This window comes from Castanea sativa, chromosome 7, assembly GCF_040712315.1.
Source record: "Castanea sativa cultivar Marrone di Chiusa Pesio chromosome 7, ASM4071231v1".
NCBI lineage: Eukaryota > Viridiplantae > Streptophyta > Magnoliopsida > Fagales > Fagaceae > Castanea > Castanea sativa.
Window position 1 is genome coordinate 31196185 of NC_134019.1, and position 16492 is coordinate 31212676.

Consider the following 16492-nt stretch of genomic DNA (forward strand, 5'->3'; position numbering starts at 1 on the left):
CATGTGAGTCTCAAACAATGCGAAAGGGCGGCTTCATAAAGCCACACTATAAGATAATTTTCACCATAGATGGAGGGTCTCCAAATTCTTTCCTCTATGCTCTATGTTCACTCTATATTTTTCTTTTTAGAGACCCTACAAATTTCTGTTAGAGAAAATATACACATTTACGATCGTAAATTCTGATGTGTAAAAAAGTATTCCAAGTTGTGAAAAATGTGTTTTGTTTTAGCCAAAATAGTTTATGTTAACTTCTCGTATCACTCTTTCTATTTTACTTTCTTATCTAAAATGGGCGGCGTGCCATAAAGTTGATAACCCAAACAATCGCACTCACATGCACATCTAATATCTAATGCTGAATTAAGCTATAACCCATCATAAAACTTGGCATAACTTCCAGTAAAATCTTATTTTACTTTTTCCACATTTCTCTCCCACTCTATAAAAGCTCTAACACACCCCACTCCCTCTCATTATTTCATTCCAGCTAGTAATACTCTCTCAAAACTCTTTCACTCAAAAAGCTATACTACTGCAAGACCTATCCAGAAATTCAAACCCCTCCCCCCCAAAGCGCACACACAAACACAGAAGTGCTACATTTGTATGGAGACTATTTGTATTGTAATATACATATGTATCTTTCTCTCTACCCTTTTTTCTTATCCTCTCATAAAGAAACAAAAAAAGAAGCACGAACCACTAGTTAAGCTTCCTCCAGGCTCAATGGGGTGGCCTTTAATAGGAGAAACCCTCCAACTCTACTCTCAAGACCCTAAAGTCTTCTTTACTGCTAAGCAGAAAAGGTCCTTAAAAGTCTCTAAAATCTTATACATATTCTTCAATTCCCTTGCATGGACTTAATTCAACTTAATGTTGCTCTTCTTTTTTTGGTTGTTGTTTAGATATGGAGAAATATTCAAGAGCCACATACTTGGCTGCCCTTGTGTGATGCTGGCTAGTCCTGAGGCTGCTCGGTTTGTGTTAGTGACTCATGCTCATTTGTTCAAGCCTACGTACCCCAAAAGCAAAGAGAAAATGATTGGCCCTTCAGCACTCTTTTTTCACCAAGGAAGCTATCACAGTCACCTTAGGAAGCTAGTTCAAAGTTCTTTATCACCCGAGGCAATCCGGAAACTGGTTCCTGAAATCGAAGCCATAGCCATTTCTGCTTTGGATTCATGGGCAAATGGACAAATCGTTAATTCCTTTCATGAGATGAAAAAGGTTCGTGTAATGATCATGTTGATTAGACTGCTTTTAAAATTTTTAAAACATGTTTCTAATGTGAAACTTAAGATGTTTTATTTTGGCTTATCTGCAATTTTGCATGTATGTATATAATTTTAATCAGCTTGAAGTATTAATTTTTTTTATTGTCTTAATCCTAAACTTTTTATTGGATGGGATTTCTATAGTATCTTGCTTTTACTGATGAGTTCCTCATAATTTCCTTATCAATGGGTCCTCCACTTCTTTTTGGATCATATTTTTCTAATATCAAATGGGATCTTCTTTTCTTCCACAGTTCTCTTTTGATGTGGGCATTCTTTCCATCTTTGGTCGATTGGATGACAAATATAGAGAAAAGCTGAAGGAGAACTATTGCATAGTGGATAAGGGATATAATTCTTTTCCAACAAACATTCCGGGTACTCCATATGCCAAAGCACTCGAGGTAAGCAACATTCTAAACTTAGTTATTCCTAATAGTCTTATAGAGGTTTCTTAATCTAACTCTTTTTGCCCCTACTGCTTCTTTACTTTATGTATTCAAGGCAAGGAAAAGGCTTAGTGAGATTGTGAGTGAGATAATTTGTGAAAGGGAAGAGAAGAAATTACTGGACAAGGATCTCTTGGGTTATTTGATGAACTTCAAAGATGACGGGGGCCAAGTTTTAACTAAGGATCAAATTGCTGATAACATTATTGGAGTACTATTTGCAGCTCAGGACACAACAGCTAGTCTACTAACATGGATTCTCAAATACCTTCATGATGACCGGAATCTTCTTGAAGCTGTAAAGGTATGAATTCCATCAAAAATTCTTCACACTAAATGCAAATCTTAACGTCTTAAAATTGGAAAAGACGAGAAAGTGTCTTAAGTGCCCACTTGATGAAACGGACCTTTCACAAACCACCTATAGGACCTACATACTAATGAGAGGCCCATTGCCCACTCTATGAGGGGGCCTATGATATAATTTTTGGGAAAGGACCTACTTGCTAATGAGAGGCCCATAACTTACAATAATTTGTAACTGCAGGCAGAGCAAAAGGCGATATATGAAGTGAATGATGGAGGGAAGAGGCCCTTGACATGGTCTCAGACCAGGAATATGCCACTTACATATAGGGTATATGTTGCTTTCACTTCTACATATAACCTCTTAGAAAATAATTTTAGGAGAAAATGACTTATGTGAGCAACTGGGTATGGTTGAACTTTCAGGTTATACTAGAGTGCTTCAGGATGGCAAGCATCATATCGTTTACCTTTAGGGAAGCAGTGGTTGATGTAGAGTACAAAGGTTAGAATTCAAACTAGTAAAATTTAATTTCTATCTTTAATTAGAGTCAATTTTCTAGGCTTTCTTTCTTACAGGCTTACTTCAATATTTCCTTGTACAGGATATCTCATACCAAAGGGTTGGAAGGTGATGCCATTGTTCAGGAACATTCATCACAATCCAGAATTTTTCCCAGATCCTCAAAATTTCGATCCATCTAGATTTAAGGTAGGTAGTGCTGCAAAGAAAGGACTCAGTATTAGTCAAATACAGTTTATTTTTTCCATGATTTTAGTTTCTAAGTGTATCTGTTTTTGGATGGATACAGGTTGCCCCAAAACCCAATACTTTCATGCCATTTGGCAACGGAGAGCACTCTTGTCCCGGCAATGAGCTTGCCAAGCTAGAGACGCTCATTCTGATCCACCATTTACTCACCAAGTTCAAGTATGACATAAAAAAGATTATTATATTTTAACACAAGATAATTCATAATCAAACACTCCTACATTTGTAGCATGAAATTTTTACTCAAATACATACTCTACAAACTACATACACAAGTAAAAAAATATAGTACGTGTATGTATTTGAAGTAAATGAAGTAGCAGCATATACATATAATTGAGTCTAGAGTGGTGCATGTTTTTTGAGTGCCAAATAATTTGAAAACACTCTTTTGTTGGTTTTTTATTAAATTTTTGTTTGCAGGTGGGAAGTGGTAGGATCTCAAAATGGGATTCAGTATGGCCCATTCCCAGTTCCTCAGCATGGACTCCCAGCCAAATTTTGGAAAGAATCCAAACATGATGTGTGATAAATGTGTTGTCTTCTCTAGCTTCCATTTTTCACCGACCTAATCCAACCCAAACCTCCTGTTTTTTAATGGGGTTTCTTTCTTATATGTCATCCATATGAGATATCTTATCCCTTTACATCTGATAATTGGTAACTTGATATTTGACTATATATGTAATAAAATAGAGAAATTGAATGGGGAACTTATTCCCCAGTGATTCATGATCTCTAATGTTTCTTTATTATTTGTAATTTTAGAACATATTCAACTCAAGATTTGGCATTGTTAAATCCAGAATATTTCACAAAAAGAAATTACAGACATGACAATAAATATAATTAATGTTACATAGTTTGTTAGGGTGATTTAATGTGCAAAAATCCTTATGTTAGACTCACAGATGTGGTCACGAAAAATCCACATGTTATCAATTTGATTGGCTGACTAAAAACAGAGTTGCCCTGGGCTGGAGGGCACTCAAACTCACAAGGGCACAAAACTTGTTAATGTTGGCTGAGTGAGGGACCCTCTCGGGTGTGGGTGTTTGAAGCCACTGAGTTTTTGGCGGTGGCAGCTAATTTATTGTGAGGCTAGCTTAACATAAAGGCAATGTGTGAGTAATAAATAATAACTAACCCAAGTACACTAACTCAACTCTTTTGTCTGGATGATTCCAACCAATATGCTCAAAGTGTTTGAATCCCTTTGGGAAACCAAAAAAGGAAATGGAAAATGGAATCCAGACATATGGAAATTTGTTGGCATTAATGAAGAGCAAAAATTTGCAAAAGAGTGAAAAAAATTAGTTGAATTCAACAAGATGTGAAACTTATTATGAAATAATGTTGGAATGTTTAGTAAGAGGAAATAAAGAAAGCATATAAATAAGTATTACAAGTTTCTGGTTTCATAATATGTGGCTTGAAAATGCTAGATAAAATATTACAAAGTTTTCTTGTGATCATTTAAAAATCTGGGGTCAAATCTCTTTAAGAGCTTCTACATTGTCTTCAGCATTTTCTCTTAATTTGTTTACTATTAAGTTGTGTAATCAAACCAAGTTAAGCCATGTCAAAAACTGCTAAAGCTAGGCTTGATAAACTTGAATAAATAACTAGTCTTGAACTTAAATAGAAATTTAAGTAGTTAGGTCAAAATTGAATAAATGTTATAGTTTTGTGATGGCTTTTGATTATTATGATAATCTACTTGAGAGAAGGAGAGATTTGAAATATACTATAATAAATTTTAAGTCTAGAAAGTTCAATTGTACAACATATATATATATATATATATATATATATATATATATGCGTGTGTGTGTGTGTAGCCTGCTATAACATAAGTTGGAAGAATATAACTCATTTAAAAAAGAACAAATTAACTAAACAATGCAAATAAAGAGTTATTGAGATAAAAAGAGTAAATAGAAATTAACTTTTGTAAAGATTGGGAGATAGAGAAATAACTGAAGTTATTGGTTATATGAAATCTGGAAAGAAAGAAAGAAAGAAAGAAATAAATAAATAAATAAATAAGGGCAGCAACTTAAGAGAAAAATGTTAGGTGTCAAAAACTCAAAATATCTTTTTGGCTATGAGTATACTACTTCTAAGATGATTAATCCTAATATATCTTCAGCAAATTTCAAAGAATATATAATATATTCTATCATACAATAATTACCTACGGGTCCACAACTGGTTACTTCTAAAAAATCGGCACATAAGAAGAGAATCAATCAACAGTAATTTCAGACAAAACATAGGCAATCCACTATTCCCTCGTAAGCAAATAAGTCAATCTTGAGGTATCAAACCAACTTCCTATACCCATTCCCATTTGTTCAAATATAGCATGGAATCATCTGGAAAATATTTACAGCAATAGTCAAGGCTGGTATTTCTCGTAGGTTCCACATGAATGGAGAAAAGAATATATAATTATATATGAATAAACCTAAAAGATTAGGAACGAAAACCACAGAGTTTTGAAAAGTGACTATTTTCAATATCTTCAAGCACATTGATATATGACAGATAAAGTGGAAAATTGCATGAGACTGTTATATATAGGGAAATAATAATCAAATTTACAGAAAAATGTATAAGACGACTACAATATCAATTGTGCCCTTGTGGCACAAGGTACGAAGCAATTAAGAGACACTCTGTTTTGGAAAAATCAAAGGGGAATTGACACCAGAGAGTATTACATAGCAATGAAAAATAAGTAAAAACTGAATACATTCATGAGAAGCTAACAGTAGCACCCATCAGAGAAAAGGAATGCACCAATTAATAACTGATTTGATTGCAATACAAAAGAGCCAAAAGGACAGCCATTAAAGGCCAGGCAGGTCGAAAAGGACTTGATTATCAGGAATGGTTGTAAGAGATACAGTAGTACATATAGGAATAGCAAAAACGAATTCTAGCATCGAATAACAGAAATTGAATTTTCAGGATTCATTGTCACTATGATACGTATTTGGCATCATCTCATTATTATTAGAAAATACAAATCACAAATAGCACCACCACTGTACATTCACATGGCACGATGAACATCATGGCTGTAAGTCTATGTTATCATCACTCAACTCCCACCCTTATATGTGGATATGGTTTCTTCTGGTTTGATCCTAATTAACCCCACCATTATGATCAGAAAGCACCCTAAAACATCACCATCTTCATCCAAGGAAAAGACAAAGGAAAAATGGAAGTTACCAATATAACTTTCACTTGGTGCAATATCTATAAACCGGTATAAACTTCTGTGCTTGCATTTTAATAGAAATCATTGATGAGTATGAAATTCTATGGCATGATGTCTTAATTAGCCCTGATACAGAATAATCAAGAATCAGATTATTAAATGATAGTGATGTTAAAAGATAACCACCGTAATGTGTGGCTGCTCACGTACCTACAGAGCAGCCACACATTACATATCTTGCTATCCCATTTTTAGGGATTAATGAAACATTTAAGCTCAAAACAACTTACACATTTTATGTCATTATCATGTATTAAAAGGAAATATCATATTTCGAAAAATGTGGTATGACCATATAGATTTTTATAGACAAATAAAAACAATATATCATGACACAGGCTTGTCATTGATCTATAACAAATCACTGCATCCCTGTTTATCATGATGTTATGTCCATTCTAAACTAATGTCAGACATCACCTCGGAAAGGGGTTTGCATTTTCAAGAAAGACAAACCATAATCAATATCTAACCTCAATAATTATATGTGATCTCAAAGCTTCAAGCAACAAAACGCAATTTAGAAAAAAAATTTGAGTAACAAATGTTTCCATCTATAGAACAATGCTTGTCATTGGTCTGTAACTTTATCACCACACCCATGATCCTCATGAGGTCATGTCCTTTCAATACCACAGTCAGATATTATCTTCTAGACAATATGCTCTTCATACAACTTTAGGATGAGTTTTTTATTAGTCTCTGAAATGTTCTTGTCTTAATATTGCAAAACTATGTGTCATTATATCCATGCGGAGAACATCATCAAGCTTAAGTTGTAGGGTAGGACTATGACAGACGTGTATAGAATATATGGTTCATATACGTGTATTGAAATATATGGTTCATGTAAAAGATGTATCCAATATCTGGCCATATAAAAAGATGACAGACACGATGGCAGACTTCTTGGAAAAGACCACAAGTAAAATTCTTTATCATAATGACAAGTTCAAAATTTTTACATTGAAAATGAAATCATGAAGTCAATGCTTGGAGTTGGGACCAAGGATACATGTTATTACTGTAAAGCATGTTCAGAATGTGCTTTTACAGAAGTAGAGGTTCATTTCAGGGCGACCACTTCCCTATGTTTCCAATAAAATCATGCCAGTCTTTACCTAAAAGTGACAGAAGGCCACCCTGCACTAATTCAAATTCATCAGAGGCCCCAGGGTGTAGGGTAGGGCTGGTTTAATTTTAAACTGCTCGACTCCAAGACCATCTGGCCCTCTCTGTCATCCCCCATTATCACAAAAGCAGCCCTAGTGCAATGTTTCAGATGATGTGCTTGACATTGTGACCAGGTGCAACATTTCTGAAATAGAGGTTGTTTTTTCATTTTTTTAATTTATCTTTCTAGCATGTAATTATGTAACTGCAATTAAGCAGCAATGGTGTTCTTTCATAAGGTGTGTGCATAGCACGCAAATAATTTCTCATCAGACAGTATCTGAACCATAATTAGTACAAACGACTATAGTTTCTGTTGTGGACAGCATTTATATAATGGGAATGCAAATATGCCCTAAGTAATCTACTCAGGGATAAGATATTTATTCTCATATTCATGTAAGCACAGTTTTCCTCCAATGAAGTGATAAGAGTTTAAGTGAGAATTGTAGCTCTTGTGGGATAAATGAACTGTATCACCCTAATCAAAGACCTTGACCTAGTTGTGAAACAGCCAACAAAGTTTTTGAACTGCAATATTTCAATGGTGATTTGAAATCCCTTACCAATGTTTGTTTTTCATTACCATCCCTTGCGGTTGCAGCCATAGTCGCTGTCATGGCTGCAATAATGAGCATACTCATTGTTAGTGAAGATAATCATCTATTTAGAACACCTTTGGGATAATAAGACATTAAAAACAAGTGTCCAACAAAGAGGGAAAAAAAGGGGGGACACAGAAAACAAGCTCGTATACTTGTGCATGTGCTGAAAGTGGAGAATCCACGCAAGAAATGGAAGTGAAAATACTGAAACAAGTAGCTCTTAATGGTGGAGTCAGGTTTTTCCTTAAGAAGGAATGATCATTTTATTCTTTGTTACAAATAGAAAGTTTTGAACCCAGAGCATCAATTAATTAAAAATACTCAAGAAAAATTATACAATGCAGAAAATCCATCAACCCTACACAATTAAACATCCAAATTTCAATAACTCAAATTATGATTCATTGCTAAAAGATTCATAATAATACGATAACTTTCAAAGGCGTAATACTACCAAAATATAATAATGCACATGAACAGACTATATCATACAGTCCATTTTTCTGAGGTTTCCCCAGTAAAATCCAAGAAGAAGAAAATTTATTCAATGAAAAAAAATTAATATGTCCAACCACCCGTCCCCCGCTCCCCCTTTCCTCCTCCTCTGATAACAGACAGAATTGGCAGGGCAGTTCACAGTCTCAGTTATTTCCAGCTCAGCTAAAACAGATTAACATCAATTGGGTTTTGTTGCAAATCAGTTGCCAAAGAGTTAAAGTTGTTATATTTAGTTGTTGAGTTAGTTCAACTATTAAGTCAGAGAGATTTTAGCAATGTGTACATTAACCTCTCCAAATATATATATATGAGGTTCTATACTCGAGTATAATTCAATGAAGTACTGAGAAGCAAGTAGAAAGGTTTTCACTCGCAACTTGATTTTTCACTCTCAGAGAATGCCTCATCATCAACTGCTAACACTTTCTCTAATGTATCATTGTCTCTCTCACAACAAGCACCACTTCTCTTACTCTCAAATATGTCATATTTAATGTCAGCTAAGCTTGATAACACGAATTACGATCTATGGAAGCATCAAATTACTACAATTTTATGAGCGTATCCCTTACTTGGTTATGTCAATGAATCACTCTACTGTCCAAATTAGTTAAGCAAAGATGGCAGAGGGCACAAAACAAGTGAAAAAGGTCCTTCTTATAGTCAATGGATAGCTTGAGGTCAGGCATTACTAGAGAGAAGATTTACTTCAATATCAAGAATTAACATCTTGTTTAGCAAAAAGAACTAGCATCTTGAACCTTAAAATTGATTTTCACAATATAAAGAAGAATGATGGTTAAATTGCCTCATATCTCAAATGCATCAAAGAGGCAGGAGACAATCTTGCAAGTGTGTCAATGCAAATTGATGATGAAGAACACTTACATATAGTGCTAAAAGGTCTGCCAAAGGAACTATTATTATTATTGTTAAGCTCCCACTTCAAGAAAGTGGTCATAGATTGTGTTGGCAGTTTATTGTTCTTGATTGGTGTTATATGTTTAAGAGGTGTGGGCAGTCGGTGGATCATCTTCTTCTTCATTGCCCTAAAGCTTTTGAGATGTGGGCCTTGGGTTGTGTTTGTTTGGACTTCAATGGGTTTTGCCTCTTAAGGTAATTGAGTTGTTTGAGTCTTGGCAAGGTAAATTCAGGCAACATCGCAATATATATTTTTGGAGACTTGTGCCGCATTGTTTGATGTGGTGTATTTGGAGTGAAAGGAATGCTAAATGCTTTGAGGGATGCAAACGGTCATTGCTAGAAATTGTCTTTTTTCTTACATACTCTCCTTGATTGGAGTATAGCTTTTTCTCATTTTTCTTGTTTTTCCCTTCTTGTTTTGCTTGATCATTGTAATTTTGGTTCTTGATTTTTGCCCTCACAGTACATCCCCAATGTACTCGGGTTGACTTTTTTTTTTTGAATAAAATTTTTCCTTATATATCAAAAAAAAAAAAAAAAGAAAAGAAAAGAAGAAGAAATGGAGAGTTTGATGTCCATTCATTCTATGATGCCCTAAGGAACTTCGGCATGGGGGACAATTCTCATGTGTGATAACCTCTTAAACGAGGTTACACGCTAGTTGGGTGGTGTTGTATGTGTCACCAGGGCAAAGAGATGGTGGATCATCTTTTGTTACATTGTACTACTGCATCGATTTGTGAAGCTTTGCCCTTAGATCTTTTGGGATTCAACGTGTTCTACAGGAAATGGTTATTAATCTATTGTTTGAATGGAAAAATTGGTTTGGCAAGCACTCGTCGAATATCTGGAATCTATTTTTGTTATGCTTGATGTGGACAATCTCGAAGGACAAAACTGTCATACATTTGGCTGCAGAAAGTACCAGGTATCAATTTTTAGCTATGTTTACTAGTTCCTCATTTGATTAGTCTCATGTTTGGGGCCTTACTACTAGTAACTCCATTGCGGAATTTATAGAGTCGGTGTCTTTCTGTACATAGATTTGTTTTTCTGTAATTCTTCAGACTTATTTGTGTCTTCTTCTTTTTTTTGTGTCTTTTGTACTTGAAATTGTCTTCTGCAATAAAAATTATACCTGCCTATAAAAAAAGAGTTTGTGAAGGGAAATACTTACCTTTTTGCTCAGCCATGAGAATCATAAACGAGACCATAACACTAAAAGATCTACACATTTTGCTGCTTTCAGAAGAGCAATCAATCAAGAACATCAAAGATTACAGCATAAGATCAAAGCTGGAAACAAAGCCATACAAAGCTCCTTTACTCTTAAGCATTCAAGATCCAATTATAACAGGGGATGTGGAAGAAACAACAGCAACACAGTCAACCAATTTTTATTAAGGAGACAAGTTCACTCTTGATCAATAGAGGCCAATATGCCAGATCTATGGTGAGGCAAGGCATGTAACATTGGATTGCTACCATTGTATGGACTATTCCAACCAAGGGAAGCAGCCACAAGGAAAGTTAGCTGCTATAGCACGCTGGACACAACCTGCACAACAGAGAGCTTCCTGAATTTCTGATACTGGTGCCACAGATCCCCTGACATCAGACCTAGCAAACCTTTCTTTTCCAAAATATTTTAGAGGCGTTGAAAAGGTATCAGTAAGTAATGGCTAAGATTAACCAATAACCCATGTAGGTAATGCCCAACTTAAGACACACTAACATTGTTTCAAGCTGATAAACATATTGAGAGTCCCAAAGATTACTTCCAATTTACCGTCAGCACATCATTTGCGTAAAGATAATAATTTCTCTTGTTATATCAGTGGTAATATGCTTTTGATTCAAGACCTACCTATAGGGAGACTTCTCTACAAAGGCAAAAGTGAAAATGGTCTTCATCCAATTCACACTGCTCTCTCTAGTTTAGTTTCCACATATAAATCCCCGTTTCAGTTAAGACTATAGTTTCACACCCTTATTCATCAAAAAGAAGAAAAGTTCCGCACTCTGTGACATGTTCAAGCAGGACATCCAATTGATGTTGTTCGAAATCAAATTTTCTCAACACCTTTGGTTATCTACCACCAAAAAAATAAATGTCTCTCTTTGTAGACACTGTATTCATGGCAAAATGGCACAATTTCCTTTTGATAGATCTAGCTTTAAATCTACTTTTCCCATACAACTTATCCACACTGATGTTTGGGGTCAAGCTCGCATCAATAAATGGATAAAGATACTATGTTTTGTTTGTGAATGATTACACTCGATTTTCTTGGGTACTTTTTTCTCAAACACAAGTATGCAGTACTGTCAACCTTTATAAATATTTTTATTTATCAAAAAAATACATCTCAAAAAACACAATGGAAAACCAGTTATCAACCAAAATTCAATACCTCATAGCAGATTGGGGAGGAGAATATACCAATAATGAGTTCCAAAACTTTGTTCCTCTAATGGAATCATACATCAACTGTATATCCTCACACAACCCAGCAAAGCAGGGTTGCTAAGGGAAAAGATAGGCACATAGTCAAGACTGCACTTACACTCATCTCAAAAGCTTCTATGCCATTGTGTTACCAGTCTTATGTCTTGTCTCATCTTTCTTTCTCATTAAGAAATTGCCTACATGAACTTTCAACCATTTTTCTCCAAGGGAAAATTTATTCCATACTAAACCAAATGACTTCTCCCATAAGACTCTTGCCTATGTAACTTATCCATAACTTCAACCTTACAACAAATATAAACTTCAGCCTCACACAAAATATTATGTCTTTCTTGGCTATGCACCTCACACAAAAGGTTACATATGTCCTAATCCTTCTGTCAACTGTGACTATATTTCAAGACATGTTATCTCTGATGAGTCACTTACTCTTTTCCTTTTGCTCAAAAATCCCTCTCTCCTTCTCCACAAACAACTTCCTGGCCTCCTGGCATTTCCAACTAGTTATCCACATTATTTCTCCATCCCTGCACTTTACCCTCACTTCTTGGTCCAGCTCCTACCACTGCTACCTCTGCAAATCAATTTGCAGCTCAGTGTGCACCTTGTTTTTTTTTTTTTTTTTTCTGCCTCTAACTTCCAGCTTAAATTAACCTGTTTCCACCTTCGACTCTTTCTCACAAGCCTTATCATCCCAGCCACCTGCCTCAGTTCTCTCTGATATATCAAATTCAAGCCATTCTCATCCAGTGCAAACACAGTCAAAATCAGGGATTTCCAAATGCAAATTTTGCTACAAGACTGTCTGCACTAATTAACTCACTACAGAACCCCCTACCTTTGCAATGGTGTCAAATATACCTCAATGAAAACAGGCGATGAAAAATGAGTTCAATGCTCTTCAATGACAGCAAACTTGGACTATGGTCCTTGGACCTACTAATAAAAAAAATGTTGGATCCCAGGTTTACAAACTCAAATGTAATCATGATGGAAGAATAGCTAGTTACAAGGCCAAGTTAGTGGCTAAAAGTTTTCATCAATAATAGGGACTTGATTCTGAAGAGATTTTCCGTCCCATAGTAAAACTTGCCATGGTTCAACTCATACTCTCCCTTGCAGTCCAGTTTAGGTGGTCTTCTTGCCAATTAGATGTCACCAATGTCTTCTTACATGGCATTCTGAAAGAAGAGGTATATATGGAGGCTATCTTGATGCTACACACCCAAATCATGTTTGTCAATTGCACAAGTCTATCTAAGGTCTTAAACAGGCTCCCAAGCTTGGTTTGAATGCTTTACCTACCATCTTTTACAATTGGGTGTTCATGCCTCTAGTGCAATTCCTTCTCTCTTCATTTATAATCATCAATCTTCTATTGCCTTAGTCCTCCTTTATGTTGATGATATTATTCTTAAAAGCAATAGTTCTTCTTTCCTTCACAATTTTATTCATAATTTAGGGTCTGTCTTTTAGCTTAAAGACCTCGGTCCTCTTCACTATTTCCATGGTCTTCAAATCCAATACGCTGCCTTCAGGTTGTTCATTCATTGGATCAAATATGACACTGACCTTCTTTGACATTACATGTTTGACTCTAAACCTTGTAAAGCCCCTTGCATTATCTGATTCTACCTTATATATTCTCCCATTGGTGCTCTGCAAATATCTAACATTCACCCGAGCTGATATTACCTTAGTGGTCAACCAAGTTTGTCAATTTATGCAATCACCAACTGACCTTCATCTCATTGCTACTAAATGTATGCTTTGATACATGAGAGGTTCTCTTGGCTTTGGTGTGATGTTCACTCCTAGTCCACTTCATCTTTCTGCTTTCACCATGCAGATTGGGCTGGTGATCCCAATGATTACATTCTACCTATGGTTTCATTGTATTTTTGGGCTCCAACCTCATTTCTTGTTCCTCAATGATAAAGGCTATATTCACCCAGCTCATTAACTGAGGCTGAATATTGATCTTTGGCCTCCTCTGTAACTGAACTATGCTCATGCTTCTTAAGGATTTGGGTGTCTTTCTCCCTCATGTGTCATGCATCTAGTGTGACAATGTTACAGCACTTGCTTTAGCTTCTAACCCCGTCTTTCATGCTAAACAAAGCACATAGAAGTTGATTACCATTTTGTTCAAGAGAGAGTTTGTGAAGACCTAGAAGTGAAATTTGTCTCTAGTTCATACCAACTTGCTGATAATCGTACTATAGGCCTCCCTACTTCTCAAGTTCTCCATCTCCATGCCAAACTCCAAGCCCATTAGTTTGAGGGGGGATGATAGCAGACATAATTGGCAGGCTAGCTCACCGCATCAGTTATTTCCAACTCAGCACGGTATTCCAGCTCAGCTCAAACAGATTAGCATCCATTTTGGTTCACTCTCTTTTCTTTTCTTTCTTTCCCTGTCATGAGGTTCGCTCTCTGCAGAACCAGCAGCACTTCAAACTCTTAAATTTTCATAGATGCATAATCGTTTTCAAGCTTTTCTTTCCACCCCACCCTCAATTAGAGAGAGGTAAAGAAAGAACCCTATAAGAGAATTTCAGAATTTGTATTAACTGAGTACCATACATTCGCAACACACCAAATTTTAGGAATCATGACATAACTCGCAATTATGACTGGACCGCCTCATTATCATGGGTGGTTGGAAAATTGATCCTCTGTAAAAATAGTAGATTGCTTTGAACCTTATCACAAACAAGAATCGCTGAAAAGGCACTTATTTTATTGAAAATTTTGCTCAATAGGCTAGGCAAGCTATCGCCTCTATAAGAGTTTCCAAAAACTACGATTTAATTTGATGTAATTTGCTACTTTCAACCCCAAAAAAAAAAATGTAAGCACCCAGTCAAAGATGAGAAAAAGGCATCTATCACTGCTCAAGTTTTGACAATCAATCAACAGTTTGGCACACATCTTTTTGGCTTGGGTTAGCAGAACACACCTAACTTACGAGTTCTATTTGCTCCTTGCCTCTTAACCAAGAAGCATAGCAGCATTCTCAACAAGATGGTTTCCTACACTTCTTTAACAAACAAAAGCTCAACATGGCTAATCATTGTACAAAATGTGGATTAAACCGAAAATCTTCCCAATTCTACCATCTTCTAGACTTCCAGTTCGAGAAAATGAAGCAAACCAAGTAACACACAAAAAATATAGTCCCGTTTTTGCGAGATTTAAGAGAGGTAATTGGTAGACAGTCTTACTTACAATTTTTTTTTAATCCTTAAGACTAGTTCCTAGACACGAGTTACGACACATCACTTAATTAAAGAAACCATTCATACCAATTGGACACCTGAAATTGATATATATATTACAACCTCTTTTTTTCCTTTATAAACATAGAATTTTATTTTATATAACTACAACTACAATTCCCTTATTTTCAAAATTTTTAAAAATAAAATAAAATTTACTACGTTCTTTATGCTAAATTTTGTTAATTCTATTAACTAAGGATTTTCAAACACACGAGCATTCTTGCCCAACGTACTAGAAGATTCACAATTTTTATGATAAATTGGTTAAACTGCACGAACTGTAATCATGATCAAGAAAACTATGGTCCATTGTGTTACAGTTCAATGATTCTTATTGAATTCCAGAAATTCAAACCAGTTAGCATGTATTAGTGAATAGGGAAAGCACGTTTAGCCACTTACAGTGTTGGAGCTTTGTTCGCTGAACATCGGAACCGTACACGCCAAGCTTCGCGCACACACAGATTCCTCACTGCCTCAACGGCATCGTCAAGGCATTGTTTGACCCCGTTTTTTCAAATATATCCAGACGTCTACGGTACGTCGTTTACGAACAAATAAACAAAAAAATGCCCTAAACAACTGGAAACATATGTTTTATTTATAAAAAATAAAAAAGAGCCTCTGACTTTTTAGATGTTCTCATAATTTTATTATTAAATTTTACTTAACCAAAAAAATTAAAAGAGAGAAAAAACTATATAATACCAAATTTATGATGTCAATGGTGAGCCCGGCTTAAAACTAATAATAAACTTGTTATCGAGAATGTTTTGTAAAGATATTTTGGACGTATAATCACTCTAAACTTGTTTTTTTTTTCTTTTTCTTTTTAGAAACACTTTAAACTTATCTATGTATTGCACGAGTCAACAACTAGTTACTTGTTATCCATTGACTTATGACAAATATGGATGAAAGAAAAAGTTTGGCCATTTTACTTTGATTTATTAAATGGTAATTAAAGAAATTATCTATGTGAAGTTTGAGTCACAATATTTTTTTTTTTAATCATGTAACTTATTTAAATAATACACATTGATGGTCTTATAATTTGTCATGTAAAGGACTAAAAAAAATAGTTTTAAACAGATTTAGAGCTAAACTCTGTCCATTGATGAAAGGGAGAATGTGAGACTTTGATTTTGTTATGCTTGAGATATGTACACAAGTTAACGAAACATGTTCAAATTTGTGACAATATGTTGCTAGTATAACATTCAGTTAGGTAATTATAATAGAAATTAAATTTTTATAAAGATGTGGTGTAAAACTTAAATTTTATACCCTCTAATCTAAACCTGTCATATCATCATATCACATAGTAAAGAATAGGCACAATTACACCCAATCAATTTTAATACTCATTTGAAAATCTAGTCAACTGAGAATCTATTGAGATGTTATTATGCATGATACGATATATTGAATTTTAAGTAAAA

General features: G+C 35.0%; 1 protein-coding gene and 1 long non-coding RNA gene across 2 annotated transcripts; one reads left to right on the forward strand and one right to left on the reverse strand.

Annotated features, from left to right (window-relative positions):
- The first annotated feature begins 484 nt into the window (after window positions 1-484).
- On the forward strand, window positions 485-3605 carry LOC142642282 (abscisic acid 8'-hydroxylase 4). Its single transcript, XM_075816627.1, has 9 exons — window positions 485-809; window positions 909-1230; window positions 1532-1681; window positions 1782-2030; window positions 2274-2363; window positions 2459-2537; window positions 2638-2744; window positions 2845-2963; window positions 3228-3605. Exons 1-9 carry the CDS (start codon window positions 610-612, stop codon window positions 3331-3333), a joined length of 1422 nt encoding a protein of 473 aa, XP_075672742.1. The 5' UTR covers window positions 485-609; the 3' UTR covers window positions 3334-3605.
- A 2069-nt stretch (window positions 3606-5674) lies between these two features.
- On the reverse strand, window positions 5675-15566 carry LOC142642284 (uncharacterized). The gene is made up of 4 exons (XR_012845634.1): window positions 15453-15566; window positions 7836-7891; window positions 6048-6162; window positions 5675-5959 (listed from the first exon to the last, which is right to left on the reverse strand). It is a non-coding gene; the product is annotated as an uncharacterized LOC142642284 (long non-coding RNA).
- Between the last annotated feature and the right edge of the window lie 926 nt (window positions 15567-16492).